General features: G+C 50.5%; 1 protein-coding gene across 1 annotated transcript in view; it reads left to right on the forward strand.

Annotated features, from left to right (window-relative positions):
- Positions 1–1552: 1552 nt before the first annotated feature.
- The window catches only part of ITGB5 (integrin subunit beta 5), a 109184-nt gene continuing 95908 nt past the window's right edge, over positions 1553–14828 (forward strand). The window contains exons 1-2 of the mRNA XM_070583712.1: positions 1553–1685; positions 12859–12944. Coding sequence (XP_070439813.1) covers positions 1616–1685; positions 12859–12944 — 156 coding nt within the window. The 5' untranslated portion in view covers positions 1553–1615. The remainder of the gene's footprint in view (positions 1686–12858; positions 12945–14828) is intronic.

Here is a 14828-nt window from a genome sequence, read left to right on the forward strand (position 1 = left end):
CAGCCTCTGCAGCCCCAATTTTGCCGGAAAACGTTTGGGGACAAGTTCCACTTTTACATCAGAGCAAACATGGCGATGTTATGGAGTACCACGTGTGCGTGCAGCTTAAGGACGAAATGCTGGCCTTAAGCGAAATGTGCTGCTCCGCCTCCAGGCACAGCATACTACAAGACTAAGTTCACTTCCTCGGGCATCACGGCACCACCTTGGTAGAGTTTCGGGGGGTGGGGGTGGGGGAAGAGGGGCACACAAATAAAGATTAAATTCCAAACTCCCTGTCTTGGCAGTCAGAAGCATCCCTGGCTTGGGCCCTGGAAGCCATCCGTCCGACCGGTTCCTGAGCTGCAAAAGTCAGATCCTTTTGCTCTTGACTTCTCACTGCTTCTGGTTTTAGTCAAGGCATCCCAGCTCTGTCACTTCTCTTGGAAGTTAACCCCTCTGTGCCTCAGTTTTCTCTTCTGGTTAGTAGCAGGGTTGTCTGGCGGATTACACGAGTTTACGTGGTAAAGCATTTAGAACAGCGTCTAGGTAGCAGTGTGCTCTCTGTACGTGTTATCCGATTATTATCACCTGGTCCCTGGGACGCTGTTAGGGGAAGCTCCTCACCCCTACGCCTTACGCACTTTCAGAAGCAGCTTCGATGAAAATGATAAGGCGAAAGCCTGAGCATGTGTTTTTGAGTTTGTTAGTCTGGCTTCACGGAAACAGCCAGTGTATCGAGATAAGGAAAAGAATAGCGGGATAGGGGCCAGTCTCGAATCCTCGCAAAAGGCAAAACTTTAATGTGGGAAAAGCGGGCCTCACTTGTGCCTCCGCGCCCCCCCGCACGCGCGGGCGCCTCCGTCCCTCCTCGGGCGAGCGCGGGGCAGGCGGTGCGGCTCTGGGGGGACGAGACGGCCTCGGCACGATCCCACCGTACCTGCTCTCCCTCCCGGAGTCTAGCCACCCAAAGGGATCTCGGCTTGCCTAGGGGAGCGTGCCCCGCCCCTTCCAGTGGCGCCCAGCTGCTGAGAAAGCAGAGCGAGCCCCCGCCCCGCGATTTCCAGCCTCCGGCGCGCCGGAAGGGACTTCCACCTGGGCGCCCGGGCCTCCGCGTCCCGGGCCGGTCCCAGCGCGGGGCGGAGCTGGCGGGTCGGGAGCTCGCCCCGCCCCGCCTCGCCGTAAACTGACCGTGTGGCAGCCGGGCGGGGGCCTGGAAGGGGAGAGAAAGGGAGGAGAAAGGAGGGAGGAAAGGGGAGCCTGGCGGGCCGGAGGGAGGAAGGGAAGGGGCGGAGGCGCAGGGCAGAGCGTGCCGGCGCGCGGGGGACCTCAGCGCGGGGCGCGTCCCGGAGCCCAAGTCCCGGCCGCTGCGCAGAGCCAGCCCCTCCCCTGCCCCTGGCCGTCCCGAGCGGCGACACCCCAGGCGGCCCCGGACTCGGCCGCGACAGGGATGGTGGCGGCGGGGCGCAGGTCAGCGCAGCCGCCACCGCCTCCCGCCCGGCGGCCGGCGCCGTGAGCCCCGGCTGCGCGCCGGGCATGCGGCTGCGGCCCCCGGCCTCGGCCCCCGCGCTCCGGTCCCGGCCGCACGCCCCCGCCGAGCCCGCCGCCCGCGCCGCCGCCAGGCCGGGCGCCCACCATGCCGCGGGCCCCGGCGCCGCTGTACGCCTGCCTGCTCGGGCTCTGCGCGCTCGTGCCCGGGCTCCCAGGTAAGCCGCGCCGGCCCCTCGCCGGCCCCCGGGCAGAGGAAAGTTTGCGCGGCGCGGAGCCGCCCGCCGGCGTCTGGAGGAGCCGGGGCGGAGGTGCGATCTGAAGGGGGAAGGCGCCTTCTGGGCACTCCCTGGTGGGCAAGCGGCCGTGGCACGGCCCGGTGGGGACTCCCGAGCCCCGGGCGCCACCCCGCGCGCAGCCCGCAGCAGCCTCGCCGGACTGTCGTCGGCCTCCAGCCGCCTCCCGGGCCGAGGAGGAGCCTTCCCTTCCTGTGTAAACAGCCTTGCCCGTCTGCTGACCGAGCTCGCGTGCGCCCGTGCTCAGGGCTCCGGGAGGGCCCCGCCAGCCCCGCGCTGGGACCGGGGTTCTGCACTCGCTGGCACAAAGCAGCCCTTGTGGCCGGCCAGGGGCTGGCGGCTGCTGGGAGGGGCCGAGCGATGCCGCCGGTACCCGGGTCCCGGGGAGGCGAAGGGCAGCTGGAGGCGCGAGACCCGGAGTCTTCGCTGGAGCCAAAGTGTGGGGCTGCAGCTACTCCGGAGGGCTCGTCTCCTTGGAACTGCGGGTGCTCAGGGCACCACGGCGAATCCTAGAGTTTCACTGCGCCCAGGCCAGCCGCCTTCCTTTAAAGATGTAATCCCCCCGTTCCTCTCCCGGGCCACCGCGAACCCGAGGGGACGCCCGCGTCCCAATCCACAGCCCTGCCCGGGACTTCCCCTTCTGATTCCTTCTGCCTGGCTTTACCCCGCGATTTACAAACACTCTGTGCCGCACACTCCCCTAGCTCTGGAGGATTCTGGAGCAGAGGGCAGGGGTGTGCGATTGCCTTAGCCCCAGGTGGGCTGGCGGCTGTGTGAGGAGCACTCTGTCACCTGCTTTAAGTGTTCGGAGTTGGGAGAGAGCTGGACGTGGTGGACGGATGCTCTGGCGCCTGGGGCTGCCAGATGGACGAGCTACCCTCACCAACTCGGAAAACAGCAGGGAGCTCCAGACTTTCCCGTAGGAAATAATAATTGTGTGTTGGGGTGCTGCATTACTTGCAAGCGCGAGGTACTTGATTGCTTTTGTGAACCCAGTGCCCAGCTGCCGAGGGATGGAGGGCTGTTCCCCTACGGTGCCTCATTTACATGAAGGGTGGGGAGGTTTATGTCCGAGCTGAGGAGGGGTCTGGGCAAACTTCCTTTAGGCTCTAATTGAAACTTAATACTGTAGCAGGGTTTCTTTTATGGGAAAATAATCACTCCAGCGCTTGGAGTAGATCAGTGGTTTCCAAAAACTGATCTGGCCGCCACTGCCCATCACTGATAGTTTCATGCGTCCCCAGGGAAATGCAAAGAGCAGGAAGATGTAGTCTGTGTCAGGCACAGGAGTGTATCTTTGACAGCCATCTCCCGCTTCGCAAGGACCATCCTTGAATTTGAAATTATGTCTTTTTTATTTTTGGTGGGAAAACTTAATAATTTCCAGTGATAAGAGGGTAGTTTTTCATTTTTGGCAAAATAAAACTGGCAATCGTGTATAAATTTCCCCTTTTTCTGTTTGTTTCTTTTGTTCTGGTCTTAATGTTCTGTGAAATCAGAAGTCTGAGAACTGCTAAAGAAAGATGACTTCTAAGTTCCTTTACAGCTTGACCTTCTGATTTTAATAAAAACACAAATGTTTCCAGTTGCAAAGAATTCTTTTAATATATTATTTTCTATTTGCTTTGTGATTTCTCTCTTTCAGAGTTCCTATGCATCCTCACAATGGTCTCCATTTTTCGGATGGGCCTGAGAGGGTGAAGTAGCTTGTCCACCCTCCTTGTCCACCAGCCTCAAAGCTTTTTGGTCCAGTGCCCTTTGTCCTACATGACTCAGCATAGGTAGGGAAACAAGCACTGAGCCGTGGTGGTTTGTTTCCAATTCCTTCAGGGTTCCCTTTTCTTCTGCTGTGGCCTGTTAGAGCTCAGCCAGCCCACTGTGGATCAGCAGAGCAGTGGCTGAGAGCAAGCGCATCGCTGCCCTCCAGATCTGGTCACCTCCCTCTTAGCGCCCTGGAACTTCTCTCAGTTAGAAGGGGCTGGCCACATCTGGCTGATTTCTCCCAGTTTCCCAATGTTGCTGAGCCAACTTCAAACATAGTTTGAAACAGAGTTTTTCTTTTCTCTTCCTTCCCTCTTCTTTTTTTCTTGAACCACTGCAGGTACTTTCTCTGGAGCTTGTTTCTGTCTTGCTACTAGGAACATGATTTGAAAGAAAAACCTCTGTTACTCAGTGAAAGAGGTGACTTGCAGGGCTGTGCCTACCTGGTGTCTGGAGGCCAGTGGCCAAGTTGCCCTTCTGTTGCTTTCACCACGCTTTGGTCTCTGCTTAATCCAGCAGAAAACACACTTCTGATTTTTTTTTTTTTTTTAAAGATTTTATTTTTTCATTTTTCTCCCCAAAGCCCCCCGGTACATAGTTGTGTATTCTTCGTTGTGGGTTCTTCTAGTTGTGGCATGTGGGACGCTGCCTCAGTGTGGTCTGACGAGCAGTGCCATGTCCGTGCCCAGGATTCGAACTAACGAAACACTGGGCCGCCTGCAGCGGAGCGCGCGAACTTAACCACTCGGCCACGGGGCCAGCCCCAACACACTTCTGATTTAAGGGGGCTCATTTCAACAAGTCTCGGGCAGGTTGACAGCTCTCTCGGGGCAGGGTCATCTCCTGCTCTCCTCATTATACCATGGCCAACGGCCTCGGGGCAGGACCCCAGGGCCTGGTCTTCCCACAAAACCACGAAAGGGTCTCTCTGGGGCCAGGACCTTGCTCTCTGAGGAGGGAGGAGTATGGTATTGATCCTGCCGTAGGACTGAAGTCATATTTGCTATCATACTTTATTAAAAAAAAAAAAATGTTCTTTTAGTGGATGCCCTGCAGATTAGGATTCTCGAACTCCTCAGAGAGCCCTTTATTCCACATAGCGGCCTCCTGTTGGCAGTGCTCTCTGCCCCCCACCACTTCTCCACTGTCTGTGACAGGCTGGCGGAATTTGGCGAGGGTTTGCGCGCTCTCCAGGTAACCAGGCGTGGGTTTAGAAATGATGGGGCAATGAACTGCAAACGGGGTTGGTTGGTAGACTGCTGTTTACCCTAGGTATTTACACTTTAGCTCCATCATCCTTGAATTAGGGGGGCTTTTTATAAAGGGGATTGAGCAGAAGAGGGCAGGGTCTAATTAGCTCTAATTAGTATTCCTCTCCTGCTTGTTCTCCATGCTTATTTAGCTACTGAGGCAACGGAGAATTAAAATATCTAAGTCGTTGGCAGAAGGCCCTTTAGGCCTGCCTGCCCTGGTAACTGCTTTTCTTCTTTGGCTGGCTCATGGAAATATTCTGAGAAGGTTTAAGGATATCAGCAATGTGGAACAATTACACCACACTTCCATAATAGGATCCTCTCGGGGGGCAGTGTGCAGCTGGGTTAGTGTGTGTGGGGGGGTCTCTTTTCACAGGTATTTTCAGTTGGCTGGGGCTGAGCGCTTTGGAAAGCTCACTGCTAGAGTTTGTTTTCTTTCCTTCCGCTTGAAATGGGATTAATGGCCTTTATAACTGTAGAGGAATACTTTATTTATAGGTGCTCATTTGTTTGTGAGCCTTCTACTGAACGCGGAGTTTGCTTCCCGGGCCGTGTGGTGAAAACTTTGCTCCGGGACAGGCCTTGACACATCCCCTACTGCGGATGCTCAGAGGGGCCGTAGAGTGGCCTGCCCTCCTTCTTGGATTCCCACCCCCACTGGCGTTTTTCAGAAATGATTGCTTGTCTCTTGTAGAGTTGAGACCTGCTTCTGCACTTGGTCTCTATAGTCATTCTAAACTCTCAGAGCCATCCTGTTAAAACTCAGATTATATCACTCTGCTTAAAACCCTCTAGTGGCTGCCCAAAGTCCTGACAGTGTCCTGCCAGGCTTCCCCGCCCCCCACCTTCCCTGACTTTATTTTTCTCACCACTTCCCCTCACACACTTCACTCCTGCAGCACTGGCACAGACCCCCACCCCCTGCAGGCCCTTCCCTCTGTCTGGAATACTCTGCTCCCGGAGAGCTGCATGGTGACTTCCCCCACCTGCACCCTCTTCTCAGTTGTTCCCAGCTCAGCCAAGTTCTCCTGGCCACTCCCAACTGAAGCTGCAACCTCCTGCCTCACATTCTTCCTCTCTCCTTTACTTGTTGATTTTTGTCCTTTAGCACTCATCCCCACCTGATGGCTGACTTAGCTGGTTTCTTGTCCATCTCTCCCCAGGGAGGATTCTCCCCTCTCCAGCACGCAGCCTCCGTGAGGACAGGGAGATTTGTCACTTTTATTCATCACTGTAGCCTTTGTGCCTAGAACAGTGCCTGACTCATATTTGTTGAATGAATAGATGAACTTGAGTCTTGGGAGTGTGTGTGTGGGGGGAGCTTGTCCCAGCCTCCCCTCCTCGCTGCCTTCTACAGTTAGCTTTGAAGTCAGGGACTGTGCACGTAGCTTATTAGGAAGAAACATTCTGTGAGAGAGAGCACCCATTTGAATATGTCAGGATTTTTTGAGCTGGACTCAATGATAGAGGCCATTTGGTTCACCCCCTGACTTGTTTCCATGAGGATGCTGAGGCCTGGAAGGGACCTTGCCTAAGGTCATATAGCCAGTAAATGACAGAACAAGTACTTGGATCTTTTATGCCCAGGATATCCTCTCCTCGTCCCATAATTCCAGCCCTAATGTCCCCTCCTCTGTGAAGCCTTCTCTGCATCCCTTGGCTGGAGCAGAATTGTCCTCTCCTTCCCTCGCTCTTATAGTGCATTCTATTAGAGAAACTGGGGGCTGGAGGGGGTCTGGTTCACTTGCTACGTGGTAAATTGCCGAGGTCTCATTTACCTTTTCATCCCTAGTACAACCACAATGGTTGGTACTCCGTTGATTCTTCTCCACCATGGTTTCAAAGGCCTTTAAAAAAAAAAAATCCTCGGGGTAGGCTGAGTGGTTAAGTTCATGCCCCTGCTTTGGTGGCCCACGGTTTCTCCAGTTTGAATCCTGGGTGCGAACATGGCACCACTCATCAACCCATGCTGAGGCGGTGTCCCACATGCCACAACTAGAAGGACCCACCACTAAAAATACACAACTATATACTGGGGGGCTTTGGGAGAAAAAGGAAAAATAAAATCTTTTAAAAAAATCCTTAACTTTCTAAAAGTTTAGAACAGTTTTAGATTTGCAGAAAAATTGAGAAGGTAGTACAGAAAGTTTCCATATGTTCCACATCAGGTTTTACCTATTATTAACATCTGGCGTTAATATGGTACATTTGTTACTTAAATTAATGAACCACATTGATATTTTATTATCAGCTGAAGTCCATACTTTATTCAGATTTCCTTAATTTTTACCTAATGTCCTTTTTGTGTTCTGGGATCTCATCCAGGGTACCACATTATGTTGAGTTGTCAAGGCTCTAGGTTCCTCTTGGCTCTGATGGTTTCTCGGTCTTTCCTTGCTTTTGATGACCTCGATGGTTTCCAGGACATATTTTGTAGACTCTCCTTCTACCAGGACTTGTCTGATGTTTTTCCTCATGATTAGATTGGAGTTAGGAGTTTTTAGAGGAAGACCATAGAGGTAATCAATTGCCTTTTTAAAAATTAAATTTTGCATAGGTAATCACTTAATTTTTTACAGCATAACAAGTATACAGTGAGAAATCTCTCTTCCATTCTTGTTGCCCATCGGTCCAGGCTATCGCCCTGACCTCCTTCCCCGCACACATTATCCCTGTCAGTTTTCTTATGTATCCAGATTGTTTTCTATACCTACATTACCAATATCCCTCCCCCATTTTAATTGAAAGGCAGCACACACTGTTCTGCATCTCACCTTTTATTGTTAATTTCGCAATATATCAGAGTGAGCCTCATATCAGTATATAGGGAGCATGCACATTCTTTTTAATGCTGCATAATTCTATTGTATCAACTGGTGTTTTAAAAAAACAAGTCATATCTGTAAAGCTGACGTTGTTGGGTGTTGTGCAGGTGTCTCATGTTCAGAAAGGCAAAGATGTAAACTGAGATCTTTCCTAGGGTATGTTTTCATTTCATGGTGACATCTCTAGACCCATGGGTATAGACATGTGCCGCATAATGACATTTGGGTCAATGATGGATTGCATGTACGACGGAGGTCCTGTAAGATTAGTACCATATAGCCTAGGTGTGTCGTAGGCTATACCATCTCAGTTTGTCTAAGTGCACTCTGTGATGTTCACATTATGACGAAATCACCTAACGATGCATTTCTCAGAACTTATCCCGTGGTTAAGTGACACATGGCTGTATTTAATTGTTAGATTCTGTACTGGAAATACTTTGTTGTGTGACAGATCTGGAGGGTGTGGTTCAGGGCATGGGGAGAAGCCTTCCAGTGCTTTACCATCTTTTTTTTAAAACAAGAATGAAATGTTTTTATTTTCTGTTGTATTGAAAACAATGACTAAAATGTAGTTCAGGGCTGTGTCTCTAGCCCCGCTTCTCACTTGTATCTGAAGGAGATGGCACAGACGTGAACTGTTCCGAACATCATGCTCTGTGATTGTTCATGTGCTTTCCAGGGTGGGAATACACCCTGTACACTTGTTATGCTTTTCCCACCATCCCGACTAAGTAGTGTCGAGTCCCCTCTCCCGTCTCAGTAGGGCCATTCCAGCTTGGTCCTCACTTCTGTTATCCCACTGAATGTTCTGGACCAGGACATTCGAGCTGCTGGATGATCAGTAGGTGTTGTCTGACCTTGGACATGGGGGGTGGACAGAAGTGGGGAGAGGCTGAAGGGAGGGAGGCCAGCCAGGCGGCTACTGCAGGAATCTGAGGAGAGCCTGCCTTGGGTTGGGTGAGGCTGGAGGGGGCCGGCAGGAAGGGTTGGATTAGGAGAAACATTTCATACATCTTGAAGGAATCATCGGCCGGACATGATGGCTGCCTGGGTGTGATTGATGAAAGAGAGGGTGAGTCAATGAGTTTCGGAAGGAGAGGGTATTTTTAGATGATGGTTTGCGGTAACCCCCTGGCTGTGGAGACATGAAGGGCAGCAGGCAGTTGAAGTTGAGCTGGGAATAGTCACTATGCAAACAGCAACCAAGAAAAGACATGGCCATCGTCTGGATGGTGAGTGCCTATTTCCATGACCTAGACACAACACTCTGACATTTGTGAACTCCAACTGTTTAGCTTTTGTTCATTGCTTCCTTCCTTCCAAAATGTTATTGGTGCCGAGTGACTCATCCAGCCAAATCCAAGCTCTCTAAAATATTAATAGGTAGCAACTCTGGCACCATGACATGTGTCAGCACACAGCCTATGCTTCCGGTTCCTGGAGGGCCTGTCTGCTACCTAGCAGCTGGCAGACTCTGAGTTCCCGGGGAGCAAGACCTGGGTCATTCATCTCTGTATCTCTAGCATCCCCTAGTCCAGTGCTTGGCATTTAGGACATGCTTAGTGCAGGGTTTCTTGACTTTGAATTTGTCCTAACAGCAACCTAATTTAATTTAATTTAATTAATTAATTTATTTATTTTGAGGAAGATTAGCCCTGAGCTAACTACTTCCAGTCCTCCTCTTTTTTGCTGAGGAGGCCTGGCCCTGAGCTAACATCCATGCCCATCTTCCTCTACTTTATATTTGGGATGCCTACCATACCATAGTGTGCCAAGCGGTACCATGTACCACACCTGGGATCCGAACTGGCGAACCCCGGGCCACCGAGAAGCAGAACGTGCAAACTTAACCGCTGCGCCACTGGGCCGGCCCCTGCAACATAATTTTAAAAGAATCTCTTTGAGTGCAGTAAAACTACTTCACTATTGCATGGGAATGTGTAATAACAATAGAAGCAATTAGTAATGCAGTATGGCAAGTATTTTGCAGTTGTTCAATATGTTTTCATAACAGAGGCTGTCATACCGTTTGGGCCTCTTCACTGTTTTGTTCAAGGTCTTCTAGGCTGGCAAAGCCGAAGATCAGAGCCCAGTCTGGTCTGAGGCAGAACTGAGGAGCTGTTATTACCCTGAGCCAGAGACCCTCGACCCGAGTTCCAGAGCTCAGTGATGAGGGCCTGGTAATTAGAAAGTGGTGTTTGTGAATTTTATGTGGATTGGAGCAGAGATGTAAATGAGATATCTGATCTCAAATTCCTTTCTGGCTGTGAGGGCCTGTTGGAAATCTCCAGAGGACTCTGAGCTCAATGGGCACACAGCCCTGAGTCCAGGATGGCACAAGGATCGCCAGGCAGGTACCTTATGTACTTGCTGGCCAAGACCCCTTCTGACCTCTTTCTTGTAGACTGGGCTCCTTATTTCAAGTCACTTACTCTTGTTTTCATCTATAAAATGAGGTGACTTGACTAGCTCATGTTAAGACATTTCCAGCGCCAATGTTCTATAATTGGATGATTTAATGGAAATGATTTTATACATCAAAGCAAATGATATACCACAAGGGCTGATTTTGTATTTGATAAGGTTGAGGAGAACAGGAAGAAAGTCACTTTCATTCTAGGTTTAATTTCCCCCTCAGGAAGTGGTTTCTGACAGGTAACGGGATTTGACCAAAAAATGAAACTGGCACTTTGAAACTCTTTTCCTGCACCCATTCTCTATTTTTTTTAAAGTTTAAGTGCCTTTTTTTTGTTGTTGTTTTTTGAGGAAAACTAGCCCTGAGCTAACATCTGCCAATCCTCTTCTTTTTGCTGAGGAAGACTGGCGCTGAGCTAACATCCGTGCCCGTCTTCCTCTATTTTTATATGTGGGACACCTACCACAGCATGGCTTGCCAAGTGGTGCCATGTCTGCACCCAGGATTCGAACTGGCGAACCCCGGGCCCCTGAGAAGGGGAATGTGTGCACTTAACCGCTGCGCCACTGGGCCGGCCCCTAAGTCCCTATTTAAAAGTCACCAAGTGAGTGGATTCATTTTAAAATCAGAAAGGAGGTTGTCAATGCCAGCAGGAGGCAAACAGGCCCAGCTTCCCAGTGGGCTGGATTCTGGGACCTTCTTGGTCTGCTTTTGGACCTGGGACGGGCTCTTCCTGCTGAAACAAGGTTATACGCAGTGGCTGGCCCCAGCTTGCCTCTCCTGGAAAATGTGTTCCGAGTCCAGCACTGCACCCAGGAGGTCCTGCTGCAGGCCTGGCAGTGACATGGGGTCCCCTAGCTCCCTGGGTGTGAGGCAGGGGTCCCAACAGGGCGGTGGCTAGTGGGGACAAGGAGCCCAGGGTTCGAGGTTGAGGTCTCTGGCTGGAGGAAACCACCGTTCTCACCCTGTGGGCTCCCAAAGCCACTCTTCCCTTCTTGCCTGCATCTCAGGTGCCACCTTCTCCTTCCTTCTTTGCCAGCTGCCATTCCTATCCCTGGTGGTATTTGTCCCCTCTGGTGTCCGTTGGGGTGACACAATGTAGCCTCCTGTGTCACCTGATTTCTGTTTTTACTGCTAGAGATAAAGGAGAAGCAGAGTTAAAATTAGCAAAATAGAAAAATATTGGACTTTCAGGATGTCTGACAATACTTGTTTTTATGGTGTGTAGTGGAGCTTCCTAATTTTCCCTTCCACGCTCCCTTTTTAATCTTTGACTCTTATTTTTCCCCTTACATCTGAGGCCTTATTCCTGGGGCTGGTGGCCCTGGGTGTCTTTTTTTTTCCCATCAATTCAATGGGCCTCTCTTCTCTCTACATTTGAGGCAAGACCAGGAGAGACCAGTGGGTCTGTTAGTACCAAGGAGTCTCTTTCATTCAGAGAAAACCCAACAAGTTACAGGGGAGGAAGAACATTTCTTCTACCCACTCTAGGTCCTTCTGGCTGGGCTACGAATTAAATTGACGTGAGACAGAATAACAGGAGAAAAATCAAACAAGTTTAATAACATGTATACATGGGGGAAACCCAGGAATTCTGAGCAACTCACCAAAATGGCCGAGCTGCCAGCCTGAGTATCGTCTTCAGCTAAAGACAAAGGAGGATGTTGGGGGGGGGGTAGTTTGGGACTTCAAGGGGGTAGAAGGCAATTCACGTGGAGATGGAAATGCAAGTGGGCCAACTACAGGCAATGTGACCTGAGAGACACGTTTTACATTACTTTACAGTTATTTTACGGTTTTAGCTCCTTCCTGGAACAGATCCTTCTATTTTAAATTCCTTTGGGCGGTTGCAGGGAGGTCAAAGTTTCTTTCAGAGTCGTTTGTTCTTAAAGATAATCAAGCCAAAGAGACACATTTTGGAGTGGCCAATTCTGATCCCCCACAAAGTTCTGCCCTTGGTCAAGAGAAATCTGTCCTGGATGTTTCAGAGAGGAAGGAAGAGAAGGAGACGACAAGTTTCAGCAGGGACACCTGTGCTGCTGGTGGGCTGGGAGTGGGGAGGTGGGGTCGGGGGAGGAGAGAGGACAATCAATCTCACCACTACAGTTGGCCTGCCTCAGGAGACCCCTCCCTAGATTAATGGGAGGCAGGGACCAGCCTGGAGTTGAAATAAGTCACTTTTTACAATGATAGTTTCCTTCTAATCTTAGTTTCTGAATTTTTAAAAATCGGACGGGTTTTAAATTTGATCAAATGCCTTTTCATTACCTCCTGGGATGAAGATTGGTTTTCTCTTATTTGATCTACTAATAGATATATTGACTTAATGGCTTTCCTTTATCCTAACCCAGCATCGTATTCCTGGGCTACATTCTTCTTTAAGCGCTCTGCTGGCTTCTTTCTGTGCACTGTGGATTTGGTGTAATAGAACCTGATTTAGGATTTTCTTTTCCTATGCCTGAAGGAGGCCGATCTGTTCTTTTTCCTTTCCATTTTTGCACTAGTTTTGTCATTTTGGCTGGACTAAGTGTAAAGGGGCCTTGTTTCCCTCCGTGAGGGAGGACCGGCTGTGTTACAGGGGAAGGGGATGGAAATCCAAGAGGGCCCAGCAGAAGAAGTGGGAGTTGCTGACACAAATGTGGGTGCTTCAAAAACTGGCAGTGTTTAGCCTCAGCCAGTGAGCCTTAACCTGCAGTTAGCCCTCAGGCTGCACCCTTCAGCCTTACTGAGGCCCCCTGCGAAAGAGAAAGTGACCCTTCCTCCCGCCGCATTCAGAGGCCTCATCCGTAAGCTTTATGGCCAGGAACTAATTGGTGCATCTTTCTCGTTCTCTGAAGGTCTCAACATATGCACTAGTGGCAGTGCCACCTCCTGTGAAGAATGTCTGCTCATCCACCCAAAATGTGCCTGGTGCTCCAAAGAGGTATGTGGGCGGGGGAGGGGAGGAAGAAGAGCAAGAGTGCTATGGGGGGGCCGGGGGAGGGTGGGCTATACCACACCACACAAGTGGACTGCACGGAAAAAGTTGACAGCACACGAGTTGACTGTGCAGATTCTGTAGTTGGCCTCTTCCTCTTTTTCCCAAAAGCGATGACAAAAGAAAAGCTGCCTTTTTATAAGTTAAATTGGGTCTCTAGATTGTGTTGCATGTTTTCATCCTGTTTTAGGGAAACAAAGCCTTCCTTCCCTTTTGTGGGGGGACCAATTATGACTTTTGTATAGTTTTCTGCTCTTTGGTAAGAAGACCTGAGCCTGTGAAATGAGTTTGTTGCATAACGATTCCAGACGTGCCTGGTGGGTGGCATGCTGGCGGATGCTGGTCATCTTAGTGTGGTGTATTTGAGGATGAGTGTTATGAACTGGCCTTTATGGAAAAACTTTATTTAAAAATAATGGCTGCTGCTTCTTCAAGCCCTATAGGACGGGATGTAAGTTTGGGGTGATGTCGGGCCTATTGCTACAGGTATCAGAGCTTGGTAGGCTAATCAGGAAATGATCAATTTCTAAATTCCCTGTCTTGAAGGAAATTTCTAAGTCACTTTTCTAAACTGTTGTTAGAATCATGGGGCACAAACTTTCCTTGCACTAGTGCACCGTTAAGATTATTTGTTTGTTTGTTTTGAGGAAGGTTAGCCCTGAGCTAATATCTGCTGCCAATCCTCCTCTTTTTGTTGAAGAAGATTGGCCCTGAGCTAACATCCGTGCCCATCTTCCTCTACTTTATATGTGGGACACCTGCCACAGCATGGCTTGATAAGCAGCGCGTAGGTCCTCGCCAGGGATCCAAATCAGCCCTGGGCCGCTGAAGTGGAGCACGTGAACGTAACTGCTATGCCACTGGGCCGGCCCCACCATTAAGGTCATTTTTTAAAGAACCCAAGACTTGCTGTTTTGGGCCGGCTTAGCCTCTGCAATTCAGCCTGTGGCACCTGTCAGGACCAAGAGATGGCTCCAGGGAGGCCAGGCTTCTTCCCGTGATGCAGCCTCAGAGGTCTAGGGAGTTCTTTAACCTACAGATGATCATGTGGGGAGCCCTACGAGATGCCACACACTTTGAACATAGTGCCTCTAGTCCTCACAACGGCTCTGTCGAGTGGGTGGTAGTACGCTTGTTTTACTGATGAAAATCCAAGGCTCAGAGAGGTAAAGTGACTTTTTCAAGGCTACACATGTCCCAAACAAGCTGGGGTTTGAATCTGGCTTCTTGAACTTCTGAGCGTCGGCAATTTCCTCTGGGCTGCACTGCCTCTTACCCGTGACTGCTCTAGAATTCTTTGTGGTAGAGAGGAATTTGTCTAAACAAGTGTTTTGAGAGAGGAATCTTCTCAATATGTAAACTGGTCATTGTATTTGCGCTTAATTGTAGTGTCTTCGTTAGGAACTTTCTTTAAAACCTTTGACTGGTGCCCTATGATCTGTGGGATAAAGCCCCTGCCTGCCTCTCCACTATCATTCCTTGCCCGCCCCCAACACTTGAGCCGGAGGGAAGCACTCGAAGATCCCTCGAGAGCCCTGACTGATGAACACTTGTGGTTTTCGCTGAGCTGCGCCTTCTCTCGGAGGGCCTTCCCCGCCTTCCCCTGACCAGCACTGTGTCTTCCAGTTTTCACCAATCAGTTCAAGCCTCATTTACTCTGTGAAGACTTTCATGGGTTCCCCCCAGACACATCTGTCTGTCCGTCCGTCCCTCCATCCCTCTATCCATCCATCTGTCCGTCCATCCATCCATTGATATCAGAATGTAAGCTCCCTCGCCCAGAGTGTTGGGGCAGGGGTTCTATCTGTCATCTTCACTGCTGTATCCCCA

The sequence above is a fragment of the Equus przewalskii genome, chromosome 18, assembly GCF_037783145.1.
Source record: "Equus przewalskii isolate Varuska chromosome 18, EquPr2, whole genome shotgun sequence".
Lineage (NCBI taxonomy): Eukaryota > Metazoa > Chordata > Mammalia > Perissodactyla > Equidae > Equus > Equus przewalskii.